Source organism: Diorhabda carinulata, chromosome 10, assembly GCF_026250575.1.
Source record: "Diorhabda carinulata isolate Delta chromosome 10, icDioCari1.1, whole genome shotgun sequence".
NCBI lineage: Eukaryota > Metazoa > Arthropoda > Insecta > Coleoptera > Chrysomelidae > Diorhabda > Diorhabda carinulata.
In genome coordinates, this window is record NC_079469.1 from 7,670,998 (window position 1) to 7,690,093 (window position 19,096).

Here is a 19,096-nt window from a genome sequence, read left to right on the forward strand (position 1 = left end):
AGGAATAAACTCTAAATCTAATTGAAAAGTTTGATATATTAAAATAAAATATACATTATTCATCAAACATACAATTGTATTTCCATACTCGTGAAAAGAGGGTGGCTCGGGGTATACAAACTCTACAAATTCGATTTTCATCTAAAACTGATTTTTTTATCATTTGATCAAGAAATCCATATGTGAAACTGCTCAAAGTTCAAAAGAGTAGTAAGGTCTTTTGCTGTACGAGGATGGTCTCAGAAGTACCTGGCCTGACTTCATTAATTTTGGCCATTGCAATAATGGATGTGTGAGCTGGTTCATTGTCTTGATGGAACAAAACTTTCTTCTTAGCCAAATGTGACTGTTTTTGCTTGATTTATTCGCTTAAACGTTGCAATAAGTTCACCGTCGGTTTCTCTTTTTTCAAAATTATTCCATGCGCAGGAGGAACTGTCTTTGGAGCTGGTTCTCACTTTTCGGTTCATTATTTTGACTGTTTTCACGTTTTATCCATATTTATGAAATGGCGCGAAAATTTAAATGACGCTTCAGTCAAAATCGTAAGTTGAATCAAGCAATTTAAGAACTGAAAACCTAACTTAACAAAAATAAAAATACCTAATTAGTGGAGCTGCTAATATATAAATTCACACTAAAACCCATCTGGAGTTATGATATTCAACTATGGGGTAATGCATCCAAATCAAGTATAGCAATTCTAGAAAGATTTCAGTCAAAAGTACTCAAAATTATTGTGAATGCTCCATGGTATGTACGGAACAGGTTGTGATCTTCAAATTGAGTCATTTAAAAAAGAAATATCTCACTCCATTGCATTGAAACCCATCCCAACGCTTTTCAACCTCTTATGAGACCTCCCACCCAGACTAAGAAGGCATCTTCCGTGTGATCTGCCTGACAGATTTTGTTGAGTAGTTATCCCTCATTCAAACTATTAGTGGAAAGAAATGCCACTGGGTAATTACTATGGAATTCTCTGGAAGAAATATAAAAATGACGCTGATTCCAATATCTTCCAAAACTCGTTTGTACCTCTTCGACTATTTTCTCGGTCGAATGAAAAAATTATTTGGAAAAATCCGACGCCTTTCTTACCGACATTACCAACGAAAAAATTTCGGATGTTGACCATTCATGCAACAAACGTATTTGTAAATACTAATCCCGTTAGTGATTTAATACTTGTTTTTCTCATAATTACGCTCATAAAATCGTAATTTATGTTCTCAAATACTTAATCAAAAACTTTTCAATGGCTCAATAGTATTTTTTAACTGAAAAAATTACTGAAATGATTTATTTTGTGCGTAGTTTGAGTTGATGATGGTGACTCTGAATGGCCACTGTAAATTACCCCGCTGTGAGACGGTCTCTGGTGTCCACCTTACTAAAAATATTACATATAATCAGTCAGGTAAAGCGAGTCGTAGTTGCCGATAATATTGAATAAAATTTCATTGATATACAGGGTAAATCTAAAATATTAAAATATACTTCCACTTCTGACAGTGTATTTTATCAATTCTAGAACGTTGCTCCATATCAACCAAAAACATTAATAGACCTCACATTCTTTGTTTTATTGATATAAACAAGAAAACTTTTGTAGTTTGATTTAACGACACATCAATTACGAATTTTATTAATTCTCCGTCGATCCGGAAAGCTTTTAAAATTATTTATACCTGAAAGTCTTGTTATAAATTTCCCTCTATAAATGAAAATCAATGGAACACATCTGGTTCCTGTCCCTTTTATCTGGATATTGTGAACCTTCATAATTTGCCAATACGAGATTGTAATATCAAACTAATTACGATCAGAAAGTTTGGAAATTTCACAGAAGTTTGTTATATAATATGATTTGTTTATTTGAAGGATCTGTTGAATTTTCTAACTGGTGACGGTGAGTTTGGCAAGTGTAGAAGTTTTATTAATAGCCAATCAGATGGACCAAAAAAGATACTTTCAGCAACTGAAAAACAATATGTTGCTTTCGGCCGTTTCACACAACTGACTTCAAAAGCTATTATCGCTGTTGATGATCGATTAAAAATTAATATGAAACGATCTATTCTTGAACCAATATTAGTTTTTAGTTTCATATAAAAACAGGCTTTTCACACACAAATGGAGTTTCCCTCCAGTCTTTTCAGGATATTTTTTATATGTAGAAAGCAACCACAAGTGGGTAATCTCCATTACAGATGAATAGCTAACATAGTGGCTGCCGTATGTAGATGTCTATGGTGCGTGCTTTGGTTGTTGATTCCACGGGGTAAAGGAGATTCGATAAATTGATTCTCTAGGTGTGTGCAGTCCAACTCGGTATTCATGTCTGCATGTCTCCCCCGATTTTGCAAATACTGCTCTAGTTGGATCACATCTGTATCACTTATTACTCGAATTGCTCGTTTCTGTATTGATTAGAGTATCCTCAGGGTATGTTTGGAAGCCAAAGTCCAGAAATGAGAGCAATACTCCAAAGATGGACGAACCTAGGCCTTGTAGAAGATTAGAAGCTATTTCGGGGTCTAAAGGTTCTGCTGACCAATCTGTGTATATGTTACTAACAATTTCAGAAATTCCAGCTTATTTGCCCTGATTTGGATTTTGCAAGAAGACCTGTAGTGTTTGGACAACCAAGTTATCGTCTTCAGAAACTGAATGTAAACTGTGTTTTTGGTTGGTAAAATAAGAGTCGATTGCTTTATACTTGCGGGTTTATTCCATGTTTTCTGATTACTTCTTATTTTTCCACTTTTTACATTCATGACCGTATGGATTTTTGGAAACCTACAAAAGGTTCTGGGCGTATGAAAAAATTTATTCCGCATTTCTTCGCCAGAGGATCAGCTTGTTAATTGCCCCGCAATCCAGTGTGGCCAGTTACCCAAGTTGTTTGCTACCAGTAAAAAAGATTGGGTCCAAACCCATGCTAGTTCTGATTAAATTTTATTAGAATCATGTGATCTAGTATCTGATAGGATAAATAACTTTGCATTGCATGTGAGAATAAAGTATGCATCCCGCCTGGAAACTAGAAGTTTCTAATCCCATTGAGATAGCGATCTTGGTTCCCGAGATAGATTTAATTTCGAATTTATGATATTAAGCTATTATTTTTGGTAGTTTAACTTAGAATCCCTTATCAAGATTCTCTTGAGTTGTAGATGAAAAAAAAAACAAAACATTTGTAGTAATGTATTGATAAAAATCACCAAGGACGAAATTATCGTCACTCACAAATTAAAATTGATATGTGTGCTCAATATCACTGAAATAATAATTTTTACCTGTAATGCTGGTTCCCATGTCACTGAGTATCTGTTTATAGCATAATTATGATTCACGATTAGCCATAATATTGACAATCGGCTTCAGTTCAACATATTACAATCACAAGTGTTCGCAAAGGAGCTTATTATATTAGCTCAAATTGTTATTATAGTAAACAGAGTATATGGATTCTAAATACTATATCAATTAGTAAAATTAAATCTGCTTCCGAATGATCAAATCGATAAACTATATTTTTGCTAGAAATACAAAAAACTGTTAATCTTGATGGCGACTATAATGAAAAATATCGTTTGTTACTGATTTTTTTTCTAGACTCGCACTATAAACTTTCTACTCTACAATGAAACTTTTTCTAATGAAAAAACAATCACCATGCGGTGCTTTTCTCTGTTCACCAACAGATGCGAAAATACGTTTTCTACCTATTTTTATTATTATTCCCAAGTAAAATCGTTTCCAATCTCTCAAACGATTCAACCATTGTGTGATTACTTTTTTTATTTTCAAAGTGCTCATCAGGTGGCATTCGATGTTTTTATTTTGTACATACGAATACCAAAGACGTATCACAAAATTTACTAAAGAGATGAATTTATATTATCATCGTAAATATTTTAATCTACTTTAACCAAAAGATAGATAAAACATATGAAAATTCTTTCAAATTCCTTTTTTTCTTCGTAGATCTTTTTGTATGTTATTGTTCATGAATCGTCTTGATTTTAGTTCTCTTTTGATAGAAATTTGATTTAAAAAACATTTTATATTAAAATAAATTTAAATTATACCAAAAATACATGGAATTTCAAAGAAAAAATTAAAAAGACACCTAAAATCAAGACTATTTATCACGAAAAAAGTTAAATAAGTAGAAACTTGAAGATAACTATGTATTATTTCTTTAGATGTAGTTTCTTTATATTCACATCAAAATTGTGATAGATTTATTAAACAGAAAATGAGACACATTTTAAAAACAAACAGAGATACCTCAAAACGAATTCATCAAAGCTATATAACAACACTTGCAACATCATACTATAATCAATTTACAAACAATACAGAAACTAAACATCAAAACATATTTCCAAGCCATATTTACAAGAACTATTGAATTATTTCAGTACATATGATATTCGTATAAATCATAAACGAGATACATTATCCAAATATTTCACTAAACTAAACTCTAAAACTAAGTACCTAAGTAATGTTTGTGACGCTATTTACATAGGACAGACATGTGACTATTTATAAAATAGATGAAAAGGTCATAGTATGGTGAAAAAAATAATAAAACTGCATTAATAAACCATGACCAAAACCATAAAGACCTACATTCAATTATAAAAATTCTTACAACGGATTGAAATAAAAGAAAAATGGTTGTTATCAATAGGAACGAGAAAGTTTTTAATTAGTTATTAAAAAAAATTAATAACAAATTACCTCAATAATTTGAGTGAAATTTATAGTTTTAGCTTATAAATTTTAATGAAACTACGAATAATTTAATTGATGTACTACATATTTTTGTAACAACCAAGAAAAGAATTATTTTTTGCGGTTAGAACAAATTTTTATTTTGATATTCATGTTGTAAGTGTTCTATTGATTTCGATAAAGACTAAAATAGGTCGAAACGTCTTTTTTTACCTATCTTCTTAAACTAATTTTCTAGAAAAATCAAGAGGATTTATTAAGACGAAAGTTCAACTATTACTATAAATCTATTTCATCTCATTATGAATCGAAATTGTAGGATATTTAGGAAGAAATGCAAATAGGAGTCTCGATTAGACACTTTTAATTATATATTCATTTCAAAAACTATTTCAAAATTCGCAGTATCATCATATACTAAAATAGGCCGAAACGTCAATTTTTATCTATTGTTAAAAAATAATTTTCTAGAAAAATCAAGACGATTTATAAAAACAAAAGTTCGTCAAGTACTATAAATCTATTTTATCTCATTATGAATCTAAATTGTGGGATATCGTGGTATTTCTCTCATTATGTATCCGAACTTTTTCTAACTATTTAGTTTTCTATTGGTTCCTGTTTGAGTTTTTCTAAAATTATCTCATTTCTCGTCCTTTCCATTCTCGTTTTCCCTGCTATTTTCCTTAGTTGCTTCATCCCCGCTGCCGCTTGTCTGTATCTTTTTTTTTTTTCATTACTAGTTTCACTTCCATATATTAACGTGGGTACAGTAGTCGAGTTGTATAGTTTTGTTTTTATATCTCCTCCTACTTCTTTTTTCCTAAAAAATGTTTGGTACTTTGCTATTAAAATATTTTCAACTGATTTCCTCTTTGTTTCGATTCAATAACCTTCTTCAAATAAGTGGCCTCTTATAATGGATATTGAAAAACATGTTTTTATACTTTTCTATATTTCACAATGAATATTTTTTAATTTTATTGTCATTTTTGTAATAATATACTACATTCAACATCATGTATTATTCACTAGACACGAACAACGGCTTTCATAACCACCACTCGCGTTTTTTATGACGTTGCGGCATTCAATGCGTGAAACTAACACAAGAGTGAACGAAATTTCAGAATAATCTACAAATCTGCATTCGAGATTCACTCAACTCGATTTATATTTTGGTTCACAGTACAACTGAAATTATCTGCTTAATAGTTTAATTTAGTTAAGTTTTGTCTGTACTAATTCAATGTTGACTAGCTTTGTGTTTCCTAGTTATAATATTTTTATGTTGATAATTAAAGTAATTGTTTTCTCTTATATTTTATATCAGGTATTAGCTACTATATTGCATACGGGGGTTGTCTGAAAACTAACACAGAAACAAGACATTTTTTTTCCATAATCATTTCTATTTTTACGTCCTCGTCGAATGAAATTTCTTACCCACAAGTGAAACTTTGAGGTTAGGAAACAGGAAAAATTCGCTAAGGGCTAGATCTAATGAACAAGGTGGGTCAAGATCAACCACCCCGAAGTGCAATTCGAGAATGATATCCATGGTGATCACCGAAGTGTGAGAAAGTACGTTGTCCTGATGATTGATGAATACTTCAAAGGCAGTCGATGAATTGCAATTTCTCCATTTACCTTATCAAGCAACACTATCCCATTATTGTTTCACCTTTTTGAAGAGAGTTTTCCGACCAATAAAACCTTCTTTTCCTTTTTCGAAGCAAGTTCTGCCTTCGCAATCCACTGTTTTGATTTGGTCGTTTCATGATTATGGTCGTGGATCTAGGTTTCATCTAAGATTATGATTCGATGGAAAAAAATCCGATTTATTTTGCTCAAACCGCGTCAAAGAGGCCTAGAAGATGTTCATTCGAATGTAAATAGAGCATACTCAGCACTCAACCCGCAGATAGCTTACACATGCATAATACTTCAGTCATTATATGGTAAACGCGTTCTTTCGAGATTCGATAGCTTCTTCTATCTCTCTAGCTTCAATTCAGTACCTTTTGGTGAACTTTTTCGATGATTTCGCTAGTTGTTGCAGTTTTTGGCAATCCCGTAGTAGTTCATCGTCAGTCAAGCTAATGAACATGTTTGAATAAAGCCGTCCAAAATTTCACTGTCGTAGATAGTGCAGAATCTCCTGGTCTTAGTTCTCTTTCATTTTTGTAAGCGTATTCCTCCCAATATCAAATATTTACTCCACAACTACTCACCTATACGATTGCCAAACAGAAACCAAGCCTCCAAAATGAGTGATATCCCTCAACAAATAAGCAAATATTTCTTTCACCCTCCCTGGTAATTACTAAGTAATATAATTGAGGCACGTAGTTTTCATAGAGAACTAGAAACATGAAAGTAACACAAGAAATTTATCATTTCCACAACATTGCTTGCTGTTTCAATCTATAAAATGCCTCAGAGTACTTATTGGAATATGTACTAGCATCTTTGGGTAGCTTGTAGTTTCAGGATTCAGTTTAAACAGTATATCGAAAATTATCGATTAATTTATCGATAGGTCTGCCCGATTTGCGTGGTTTTCTCATAGTCGACATATTAGTGGATAGACACTTGTTCTAGTTCCCTATGGCAGCTTCTAGTACAAAATTTTAGATCTTATGCAATATTACGAATAAAACTTATAGAACTTGTAGAAATGTTATCGTTTCTTTGAAATTAAGTAGAAGAAAAGCCATTCAACATACAATCGGATTTAATAATCATAATTATGGTATTGTCTCGAGATGATTAAACTATTTACTATCAATTTATTTATATATCATCAATCAGAAACTACCTACGCTTCTGATTTAAGATATTTCGTACAGTTGATGTTGGGATCAAACACTTGATAAATTGTTTTTCATTTTATAAAAAGCACACTATTGATTAAACTGTCTCAGATAAAATTCCATTAAAACAAGTGCTTCTTTTATTGCAATCGACTTACCTTTTATTCAGACGTTTCTAGAGAAGAATCGCCCACTTCAGGAAACCTAAGTAACAAATCAGGATCAACAAACTAGTATAAAGATAAACCGGGTGTAAATGTCCGAACTTTATCACCAGAAGGATGTAAAATTGTGTCCCTTTGGCATTTCCAATCTTATTTAAGAATCTACAGAATAAAAATGGCGATAACGAGTATACAGTATACTCGTATAGTAAAGAAACAGAATTATAACAATTATTTCATTTTTGAATGAAATACAATTAATTTCTATAATTTCTTATTTCTTAGACATTTTGATTTCTTAGACATTTTGATATATTAATGCATCTAAATGTTCTTAATTTTAGGTCTCTTCTGTTTTAAAATTAGTTTTTTTCAATAATTTTTTAAAAACAGATAAAATAAGTCGAAACTTCAATTTTTATCTGTCTACCAAAAATTATTAAAAAAAACTAATTTTTAAACAAAAGAGACTTAAAATCAATAGTTATTTGGACTGAAAGTGCTACTTTGTTGGACGAGTCTGAATACTGAACAGACAAGTCCAACAAAGTAGTATTTCATCCGCGGCGTACACAACATTTTTTAGACGACGCATAAGATCCAAAACTTCTTCAATTACAATTACAATTTTGGGGGAAAAATAACTTTCAAAGCTCAAAAATATTATACACAAATGAAACAACTCTTCAGGTGATCGCATTTACCCACCGTTCTATGTAGAAAAGATCATAACATATGACTACGACCCGAATACGAGTTTCCAAACATTCAGATCATTATCGACGAAGTTTCCGAAAAGTCGAAAAGTGATTTTAAAAACACTAAGCTGTTTTGAAAATGCGATATTTGATTCATTACAATCAATGCTACCAAAAAAAAAGAAGAACACTTCATTTATCTTGAAGTATTTCATTGATTTGATTTGAGGCCTCATCTTGCCATCTATTTGGTACCCTTCCTCGTAATATTTATAACACTTTTTACCCTAGGGAGATCTAATGTGTTTCGAGCTTCACGAAAATCATATATATACAGTCATTTTGAGATTGATTAATTAAATTAATGAAAATCCTTGGAATACTACTAAAATTGTAATTTAATAACTGCTACGCAACCCGAGTTTCTAGCTTCAACTTATTTATACAAAATACGATCCGCTCTTGACTGAAATGTATGAAAACGATTCTCAAAATAACGACGACAGAGATTGTTGTGAATTGAAGAGATGTAATCAACAATAATAGATACGTAGACTCTAAATGAGATAAATTAGTAAAAATGGAATGAAAATAAACACATACACGAAACCATACAGAATCTAAAATATGCAAAATGAAGTTACACCTATTTTTAACGAGGAAATTTTGTAAATTGATTTGGAAAAAAAAAATTTTGTTTTAAAGGTGAGTTCCAGACTAGAAAATACTTGAAATACTTAATATTATATGTGAGAAATCAAGTGAAACCGTGAAGATATCTTTATGACAATAATGCATCTTATGTATTGTACAGCAGAGAGAAATATCATATTTTCAACAGCTTTTGTTTCTTCTTTATATTCATATCTCGTTAAAGCATCTAATTAAGTGCTGCAGTATTCATATTACATCTTCTCCTGTTTTAATTTTTCGTTTGTAATCTCTAGAAGACATTAACAAAGTATAGATATCATTGTTCGAAACTCTTAAACATGATATATTGCAAAACACTTCCACAAATCTTTATCCCCATATTCTACAATCCCCAAGAGAAGCCTGTAGAATCCCTCAGAGAATTATTCAGTTTATCTGGAAAAGAATGAGTTTTTTACTATTTGAGGCTGCTCGAATATATATCATAAATGAAAGCAAGCTCAACTGGCGTTAACAGAATTCACATGTTTATACAGAGAAAACGTACTTTTCAATTTGATTTCCATATTCTAATAAAATTTGGATACAGTCGTAATTAAAAGTTATATAAGATGCTTCTCGCATTTTTTATATTCAATGTAAAATTGAATGAGTATTTTGAGATTTTCTTAGTCTCGCTAAAAATCGAGAACGGCTGGATCGATTTGGCTAATTTTGGTCTTGAATTATTTATGGAAGTCCAGAGAAGGTTTAAAAGGTGAATAAATATGAAAATGCTCGGAATTAAATTAAAAAAAAAACAATTTTGTTTGACGAATGAATAAATACAAAATCTCCGATCACGATTCTCCAAATTAATATGAATTGTTGCTAACAATAAAAAAATGCTTCAGTAGATAATACACAAAACAAATATTAAAAAGAAATTATAAATTTAAAGAAAATTCAAATATGTTAGAGATAAGAACAGTAACTTATTTACGGAAAACCGGGATCGCTGCAGCCCTCAATGGAATCCCAAGTTGTCGTAGATGATTTTTATGAGGTGGTAGAACACCGGCTGGGTCTTTGTTTGCAACCAAACTCCAACCTAGCAGTTGTAAAACAGCGAGTAGTAGTTATGTCATCACAAATTCACTGAAAATTATTTTGGTTTTAACTCATAATAGGTATTGTAGAAAGAGGACGTTTTAAAATTAAACTTTAGATTTTATCGAACTTTTAGAATGGAGTAGGACGTCGATAACAAATTAATTTGTTTATAAACTTGATAATTAAACGAAGGTGACTACTGAACAACAATAAGTAAACAACGGAATAAATATTTGAGAAAAATTACCGCAAAATGTATATTGAAGAGAGTATTAAGTAGATCTGGATATTGAATCTTGTGCCTGCGTGGATTAAGTATCTACAGAAAAGAAGTTATCATCTATATGATCAGTGGGTTCCCTCCATATTCTTGGTACTGGAAACATCACACTTTTTGTCTCCTCGATACCAGACTGAAAAACAAATATGCCTACATATACAGTTTCACATAAACAGTACATTTTTTGAAATTAGTATCTTTGGAAGTTATGATGCACTCTCTCACATTATGATGTGTTTTTCCAGTTACATGACAATTAAGGTGCCCATATTTTATCTTGACCTCGAATGTTATAAGTAAAGTAAGATTCATATTCAACGGCAAACTGAATTTTTTAGCTCCTCCTCTAATATATATTAATTAATATAATTGGAAATATAACAAAAAATGTATTTTTTATACATTTTGGAAGCCAGTTTAAACTTCGCGCAACACAAGACTCGCTTACTACCGAGATTACTCATCGCTCTCTGCTCCACATCTGCAATCCACATTTTACCCCGTTTTTTACGTGTTAAATCCGTTGCTTTACAAATTGTTTGCCAAAATCTTAAAATATTTATCTTTCATTGTAAAATGAATTTTCTTTGAATATAGCCTCATGTTGATTTCATTATCACACAATCAGAAAATAATCGTTTAGAATAAATCCACTTGTATTATCATTATTTTTCAAAATAGATCTTATCTGGTAATAGAAATTTATACGAGGACAGTTTAACGGAATGTGACTTTCACTGCAGTGATTATATTGTTAGGTTACGTCATGTTTCTGCTGTCATCTGTCAAAATTTCACATAAATCTGACCCATTTGTCGGTCAGATTTAAGAGAATTTTGAAAAAAAACAACAAAATCTAAACATATTACATAAATATCCTAAAACTGGTGCATGCTATGGAATTATTTGTAATTGGTTTTCTGCTATGGAAAGTGAACATATTAACACGTCCAGGAATACAGTCGACTTCCGACAAAACCACCCTTGTATAATATTAGTCGATAGTCTATTGGGCTGAATTACTACTCCAATAAAAACGTTATTAATAATATATATTTTTGTTGCAGATTTTTTATGGTGCTTTGCTAACAACACAATGGTTTACCTCCCCTTAGTAGTTGGCTTTTCACTGGTTGCTTTTGGATATTCTCAAGATTTAGATCTTCAACATTCCTCCACATCAAATTACGCATTTAGAGGTAACAGGTTCAGTTACTTGACTTAAAGCAAAACGCCATGCAGAATTCACAATCCGAATTTTGTCAATTTTTTCCAATTCTAGAGAAATCTAGTTATATTTGGTTTGACAATCACCAAATGTTTCATTTTATTATATCAACTATTCAAAAATTATAAAGTGAGGTTCATATCCATCATACGTTCTGAAAAATATACATAAAATTAGTGCTCAGAAAGACGAGACTCGAGACGATACTCGTGGGAGTCTCGTCTCAAATCTCCCTGTAGTGTAGTAGTAGAGCAGATAAATACGGCAAATATTAATAAACGATTCTTATTACCGCGAATATTATTGTAACATATTTTGAAAGTCACATAATTGCGAGCAGCTTATGTTTACAATACCGTTGCAAATTTCAATTAATCAGATTATTGACAAAGTATAAAGTAAACTTGTCGAACGGAATCTTAAAGTCGACCACAATATTATGGGCTTCCACGCATCCAAATATTCTAAAAAGCAAATTGGATTTACACCGTTGTCTTAATTTTGGATTCTCGGTATAAATTACAAACACTTAACGCTACCAATGGGGATAATTTGAAAGTGGAAAATCAAAAACAACAAAGAAGTTGAAGCTGAAACAATATTCCGACCAGATTTTGTATGAAATTTTTGAACTGTCTCCCCCAACTTTCATTATTTTTTTGAATATTGTTCAATAATGAAGACACGGGACACATTTTTAAAGTAAATTAATGTCAGTAATATCGCCGTAATACTCACAAAATTACTCTCCCACAGTTAAAATATAAATAACACTCACAAGATAGAAATAAGCAGCATTTTTTTGAAATTATAATGTAAATACTTGATTTGAGCTGAATAACTTCCATTCCTTTCATTACATACTAAAATTATTCAACATTTCTCACAGTTTCATATAAAGCGTAATGTGCATTGAAAGCAATTGATATACAGTGATTGGTTATTACTTTAGTTATTCATACCCATGCCTTGAATAAAGGAGAAATAAATATATATAAGTAGGGTCAGTTTCTTCTTCTTCTTCTTCTTCTTCTTCTTCAACGTATTGTAGGCCTGTAGTTTCCACCTTGTCATCCTTAAGATGTTGATGTCCATGAATCCATCCATCTTTTTGGAGGTCTTCCTAAAGGTCGTCGTGTCCATGGTTTACCTCTTGCAAACTAGCTAATCTTTCTCTGGTCATCCTGTCCACGTGTTCGTTCCAAGCTCTTCTATGCTTACGTCCCCATCTAACTAGGTCTTCCACCTCACATTCGTGTCTTATGTCTGTGTTTCTCTTTCTGTCTCTTAGTGTATACCCGCATATGTTTCTGAGTATTTTCATTTCTGTTGTTCGAATGATGTTCTTAGTTCTTTTGTTGTCCGCTCTTGTTTTTTTAGCATATTTCATTATTGGTCTAACGCAGGCTTTGTATATTTTAATTTTTGCCCTTTTGTTCATACTGGTATTATTCCAGATAATGTACCGGAGTGCGCCTGATATTCGGCTAGCTTTTCTTTGCTTGTCCCTTTACTTCATTTATTCTGTTCTGTTCTGCGCTGATTTGTGTGCCTACGTAGTCAAATAACATTACCTGTTCTATGGTTTTATTTTCTAGGGCGAGTTTGCACCTCATTGGCTCTTTAGAGATGACAAGGGTTTTAGTTTTTGCGGTGGATATTTGCATGTGAAAGGTTTTAGCTTTTCCGTAGAATGAATATGGGAGCTGCTGTAAGTCGTCTTCGCTCTCTGCCACAATTACAGCATCATCAGCATAACAGATTATTTTTATTGCACCCATTGTAAGTGAATATCCTCTTGCTGTATTCTTGACATGATTTATTATTTCGTCCGTTATTAGGTTGAACAGTTGCGGGCTTAAGGAGTCTCCCTGTCGGATACCCGCTGATGATACGGGCTTGCCGTATTCTACAGCTTTTTCAACTACTTGTCTGATTGTGACGATGGCATCTATGGTTGATCGATTTCTCCTGAATCCTTGTTGTTCTTCCGATGAGTTAACGTGTTCATTTAATGTTGTTTCAATGATTTTTGTAAAAAGCTTCATGGTTGTGTTTAGAAGGATTATACCTCTATAGTTCTCTGGAGATTTCCTGTCCCCTTTCTTGAATATAGGAATGGTTATGCTCTTTTTCCATTCGTTAAGAACTTCTCTGTTTGATAGTATTCTGTTGAAAAGCTTTGTAAGTTCTACCATTATTTGTTGCCCTCCGTATTTCAATAACTCATTTGGTATGTTATCTAATCCAGGTGCTTTCCTGTTTTTGATCTTTTTTGCGTGTTCTATCTTCTTCTAATATTTCGAGGGGTTCATTGTTTTCTTCATCTTCTTCTTCATTGTTTTCTTCGTTTCCCTCCTCTTCGGGAGCATCTGCGTGCAGTTGTTCGAAATAGGTTTTCCAGTTGAAACAGTTATTATGAACATCAACAAGTATTCTTCCTCCCATTATGGCGCAGATGAACCGTTCCAGCCCCATATAAAGATAATATTACCTAGACAACTATTTTTATTATTAATTTATTTGTTACTTGCCTTATGTGACAGTTTTTACAGTTTATTTATTACAAAGAATCCTTTAAACTATTATACTAAATGATTACGTGATTCATACAAATTATTTTTTTTTTGTAATATAATCATAATTCGAAAATCTGTGCCTTACATCCATTTCAGTTTATCTGTTACTCAATATAATATTAAGTCCATGTCAACTACTTAACTATGAATCTCTGAGTAATAGAATAATCTATACTCAACCTGAAACCGCGCGAATGGTACAAAATAACAAAAAAAAATTTAAACTCACGATAATATTTTGATATAAATTGGACGATTCATCCTGTATTAGTTTTGCAAGTATCATGAAACTTTATTGCCCTGCCGCATTTATGAATAAACTATGGTCTCGTTAAAAATAGTTGACGCAATTTTTTCATGATAATATACCATCTGCTTTATGATAATGGGCCAAGTTTGCGTTATTCGTTGACGTGCCCATATATTTCACAGAAAAGTTTTAAAACGCCATAAACTCAACATAAGTTAACTTCTTAAACTTTTTCTCGCTCGGTATTTTTACCTTATTTGCGAAATATTCTGAGTAGGTAATTACCAGATGCTAATTTTTATGCCAAACATTAAATAACGAGTTTTTTGTTTTGTATTCGCGTACCTGAAACTTCGGCAATTTTTCATGCTGCATCATAATTAAACTCTCAGAAATAACACTTCGCCAACTCATAAAACTTTCAAATACGTTCATTCATTAACAGTCAGGTGTCAGTCATGAGGAAAGAGTACTTCCACTCTTTTAAACTTCGCCGCAAAATTAAAGCTTTTTTCCTAAAATAAAAAAAAAACAAAAAAAGCTCATAATTAGACTAACGTGATTACTGTATTATAGTGCTCAAATATATCTTACAAATGATCAACTAGAGACTTTTATCATTATCGTTCAGATATAAAATACTTACTACCCATCAATTTGTAAGAAATACACAAATAATGCTATATTCTACCTCCTAAATAATGTCTACTCTAGCTTAAACAGCTATCACTCCACTACAACAACTTTTTGTGATTTATTCCAAGGCTTTAGATTGTGTTAATCATAATATTTTAATTAAAAAATTGCACCCCTATGGTTTCAGGAGAACACCTCTCGCATAGCTTATGTCAAACAAACAGAAGGGTTCATCTTGCAACCCAATAGAATGTGGAGTGCCTCAGGGCTCAGTATTAGGCCCTTTTTTTTCTTCTGTTTATCAACGACATCGCCTATCTAGACATCTGTGGTAAACTATGTCTTCGTGCAGACTATACTAATTTCTCCTGGAGCAACACTGATCTCACGGCACTTCATAAAACCATATCTAGTCACCTAATCACCCTTAAATCATGGTCCGATCCTAATCTTCTCTGTCTCAATGTTTTAAAACTAAAGTTTTATCATATAGAAATACATTGCAGCCTTTCTTATTAAATATCACTACCATTAACGTCGTTGAATCTGTAAAATTCTTTGTGCTTGTTGTGGACAATTCCTTGAAAGGGGAGTTACATATTAACACCTTATTTGAAAAATTAAGTTCCTCCTGCTTTGCGCAAAAATCAGCTAAAAAAAATTATCCACCTCCTTAACAGTTCATTATGCCCTAATTACGTCGCATCTCCGATATGCCCTTCCCTTCTGTGGTACGTGAGGTGCGACTAGATTTGAGCGGCTCACTGCAGGTACTTCTTTGAAAGATTAAAAATTCTTATTCATCTTTGAATCCATTTGACTAATTCGTAAGCACGCTTCTCCAATTTCACACAGCTATCCACTTAGGAACGCGGAGCACGACATTTACTACCTACTCCACGTTCAGAATTAGTTAAGGGCTCAATATTTCACAATACAAAAAAAATGCACAATCACTTGCCAATTGAAATCAAATCGATTTCATCTTTGACCGCATTTCGCAATAATTTGAAGACGTACTTACTGGAAAGTGCCTTCTACTCTGTAAACGACTTCCATGCTAATAATAATTAATTCCGGGCATGCCCTATAATTTTGTTATTCATCGTGATTTTCTTCTGTATATTGAAATTTTATTTGTATTATTATTTAGTTATTTTTATGTTTGTTTTTCAGTTTTCAGAAGCTTTTCCTCACAAATTGTAACAATGTTTTGACAATAAAGCATTTCTCTCTTTAACTCTCAATGTTCTATGTGTATGGATGAGAAAAAAACTTCTTGAAAGTTTCTCTGATTGCAAAATTATTCATTTCACCTTATCTTTCGGTTAGTTTGGATGGCAGTTTATTTAGACCTCTAAGTGGATTCTATAAACCTCTTACCTTCTGAATAAAATTGTGTAAGTGTTCAATACAAAAAAACACTTTGTTTTGTCCAATCAATAGTATAGAATCTTTGTAATAATTAGCTGAAATTTTTTTGCATTGTTACATCTCTCTAGAAAATCTATACACTTAGGACGATCATCATTATACAGACAGATTCGTAATTATTCCATTCACAATTTCTTTAATTTCAATACTCTTGGGAAAACTGAAGATGTTGTCTACGATGTTTTACGTTTAGAAGAAAACCAGTTGCAGCTCTACTGCTTTCTACTATATAGTGCAGTGCTTGAAGTAAAACAGTTTCCTAGTATTCTTGATGATGAATATTATTTCTCTCTTCAGCATCCTTGTCCAGGTGTTTTTGATTGGTACTAATCTTTCAATATCATGCCAGTATCCTGTAAATAACAGATTGGATAACACCAAAGCTTCAAACCAATAAACACTAACAGTAATTTCCATGAATGCTATTGTTTGTATAGTAGTTAATTTTACCTCAATTATTTATTTGTATTCATTAATCAAACTCTGTACCATTGGAAGCCATGAAATCATATCAAAAACGATAATTGTATTATGGAAAACTTGAGGAATTGATAGCAGAACACAGAACCATATTTGTAGTAGAAGATGTTATTTCATTTACCCCAAACCCTACTAATCCTAATGACAACAATGTGGAATATAGTAGAATTAAACAAGGGAGAGCTTGCTAATAAGTCCCAAATTTCAAAGTGAAAATAAGATAGTCAAGCAGTATTTTCCTTAACACTTTTTATGGTATTATTTAATGTTATTTTTTAGGCTTAATTTGAAGAAAAATGTTATATTCAGTGAGTAGCTTAATTTCTAGGCATCACGCTGTTTAAATATCTTTAAGAAGCATTTGAAAACATAAGGTATTTCATTAAACATGATACGTCGGACTTGCGTGAATTACTCAGTTTCAAAATATTATATATGAACCATGTTCAGTTTAAAAGTTGATGGGTCTCAGCTTTTTTCACACTAAGTAACTTGATCCTAAGCCTATCTACTCTTGCGGTTGTTAGGTGTGTGTGGGAAGTCTCCTCTACCCTTTTCCATCTAGTATTTTTCGTTTTACTCTATTTCATTAAATATTTTTTGCTGCAATCTTAACTTTCTAATTTCATGTTTTTCTTGGTCTTCCTGTTTGTTTGTTTTCAGCTGCTCTTGTTTTGTATACTCGTCTAACCATTTTGCTTTCTTCCATTCTTGTAACATGTTCAAATCATCTTAGCTGTGCTTCTATTCTAGTTTCTAGATTTTTCCTCTATGTGTTTATCCTGCCCAATCTCGTTTTTCCATCTATCTTTATCAGATATCTCATTTCCATGCTATTTAGGTTTCTGCCCCTAAACTGAGTATATGAGTGACCAATTTGTAGAAAATTTGTTTCTATCTTTCTCTTTATTTGCCAGCAAGGTATTTTTAATACTCTCAAAGAGTTATTCTGCTACTTCTGTTTTCTTCTTTATTTCCTCTTCGATTCTTCCGTTATTTCTGAGCCTAGCTATTCACTTGTTCCACTTTTTTATCGTCGCTTATAATCATTATCTCTATTTTCTTCTCATTTATCTCAATGTTGAGCTTTTAATATTTAAGTTTTCGTTTATAGTTCTTCGTTAGCGATTAGTACTAAATCATCAACATATGCCATTTCCGACACTTTGACCTCTTTCCTATTCCAATATCTCAACTTGTACTATGTTGCTTATTTTTTTGCTTCTTTCATACTCTCATGCATCCTGCTGTATTCTTATACAGTCCTTTGAATCCGATTATTGTTGTCTCGTCTGCTCCTATCCCATTGAAAGCCTTTTGTTGATCTATGAAGCAAAGATGCGTCTCTCCTGATTTCCTTATAGGTTTTTTGTCTTATTAGTGAGTTCGCATCTATTACCCCTTTGTTTGGTCTGAAGCCGTATAGCGTGTCTTCTAACTTATCTTCAATGACTTTTCTCGGCGTTTTTACCACAAGCTTTTATCATAATTCTCTAAAATGGAGACATAAATACTCGTAATAACATTCCATAAATAGCTTCCACACCGTAAGTTACAAAAAAGTGAAAACCCTCATATATATCAATTTCCTTTTGTTATGAACACGCAATAATCAACATTTTTTATTCCATTAATACCAAGTTTTTCTCGTTATCTTGTTTACCGATGAATTGAAAGTTACGGATATAGAAAACTGAATAATGTTAATATTAAATTGATATTTTGTACTGGGTAGTGCAAAAAACGAAAGCATTTCCACAAAAACGAAAGATCGTATCATTCATTTTCAGAATTTTTAGTTCTAAAATATAAAAATTAATGAATGAATGGAAATTTGAATGAAAAAAAAATTACAAGCGTAACTTCATTATCCCTTTATTCTTTCAAGTAATTAAGAGGATTTCAACGCGATGTTTTTTCCATTCGAAGCTTTTAACATATTCAATATTTATTTCCAGTCTCCATGTAATATTTTGTCCACTGGGAAATACAAATCTTCTGACATCGAAGCCGTGTTCAGTGATCCTACTAAT

The 19,096-nt window shown here is 32.0% G+C and overlaps 1 protein-coding gene across 1 annotated transcript in view; it reads left to right on the forward strand.

The window, feature by feature from the left end:
- LOC130898492 (uncharacterized protein CG3556) overlaps window positions 1-19,096 on the forward strand; it is a 68,663-nt gene that overhangs the window by 34,658 nt on the left and 14,909 nt on the right. The window contains exon 2 of the mRNA XM_057807838.1: window positions 11,524-11,655. Coding sequence (XP_057663821.1) covers window positions 11,553-11,655 — 103 coding nt within the window. The 5' untranslated portion in view covers window positions 11,524-11,552. The remainder of the gene's footprint in view (window positions 1-11,523; window positions 11,656-19,096) is intronic.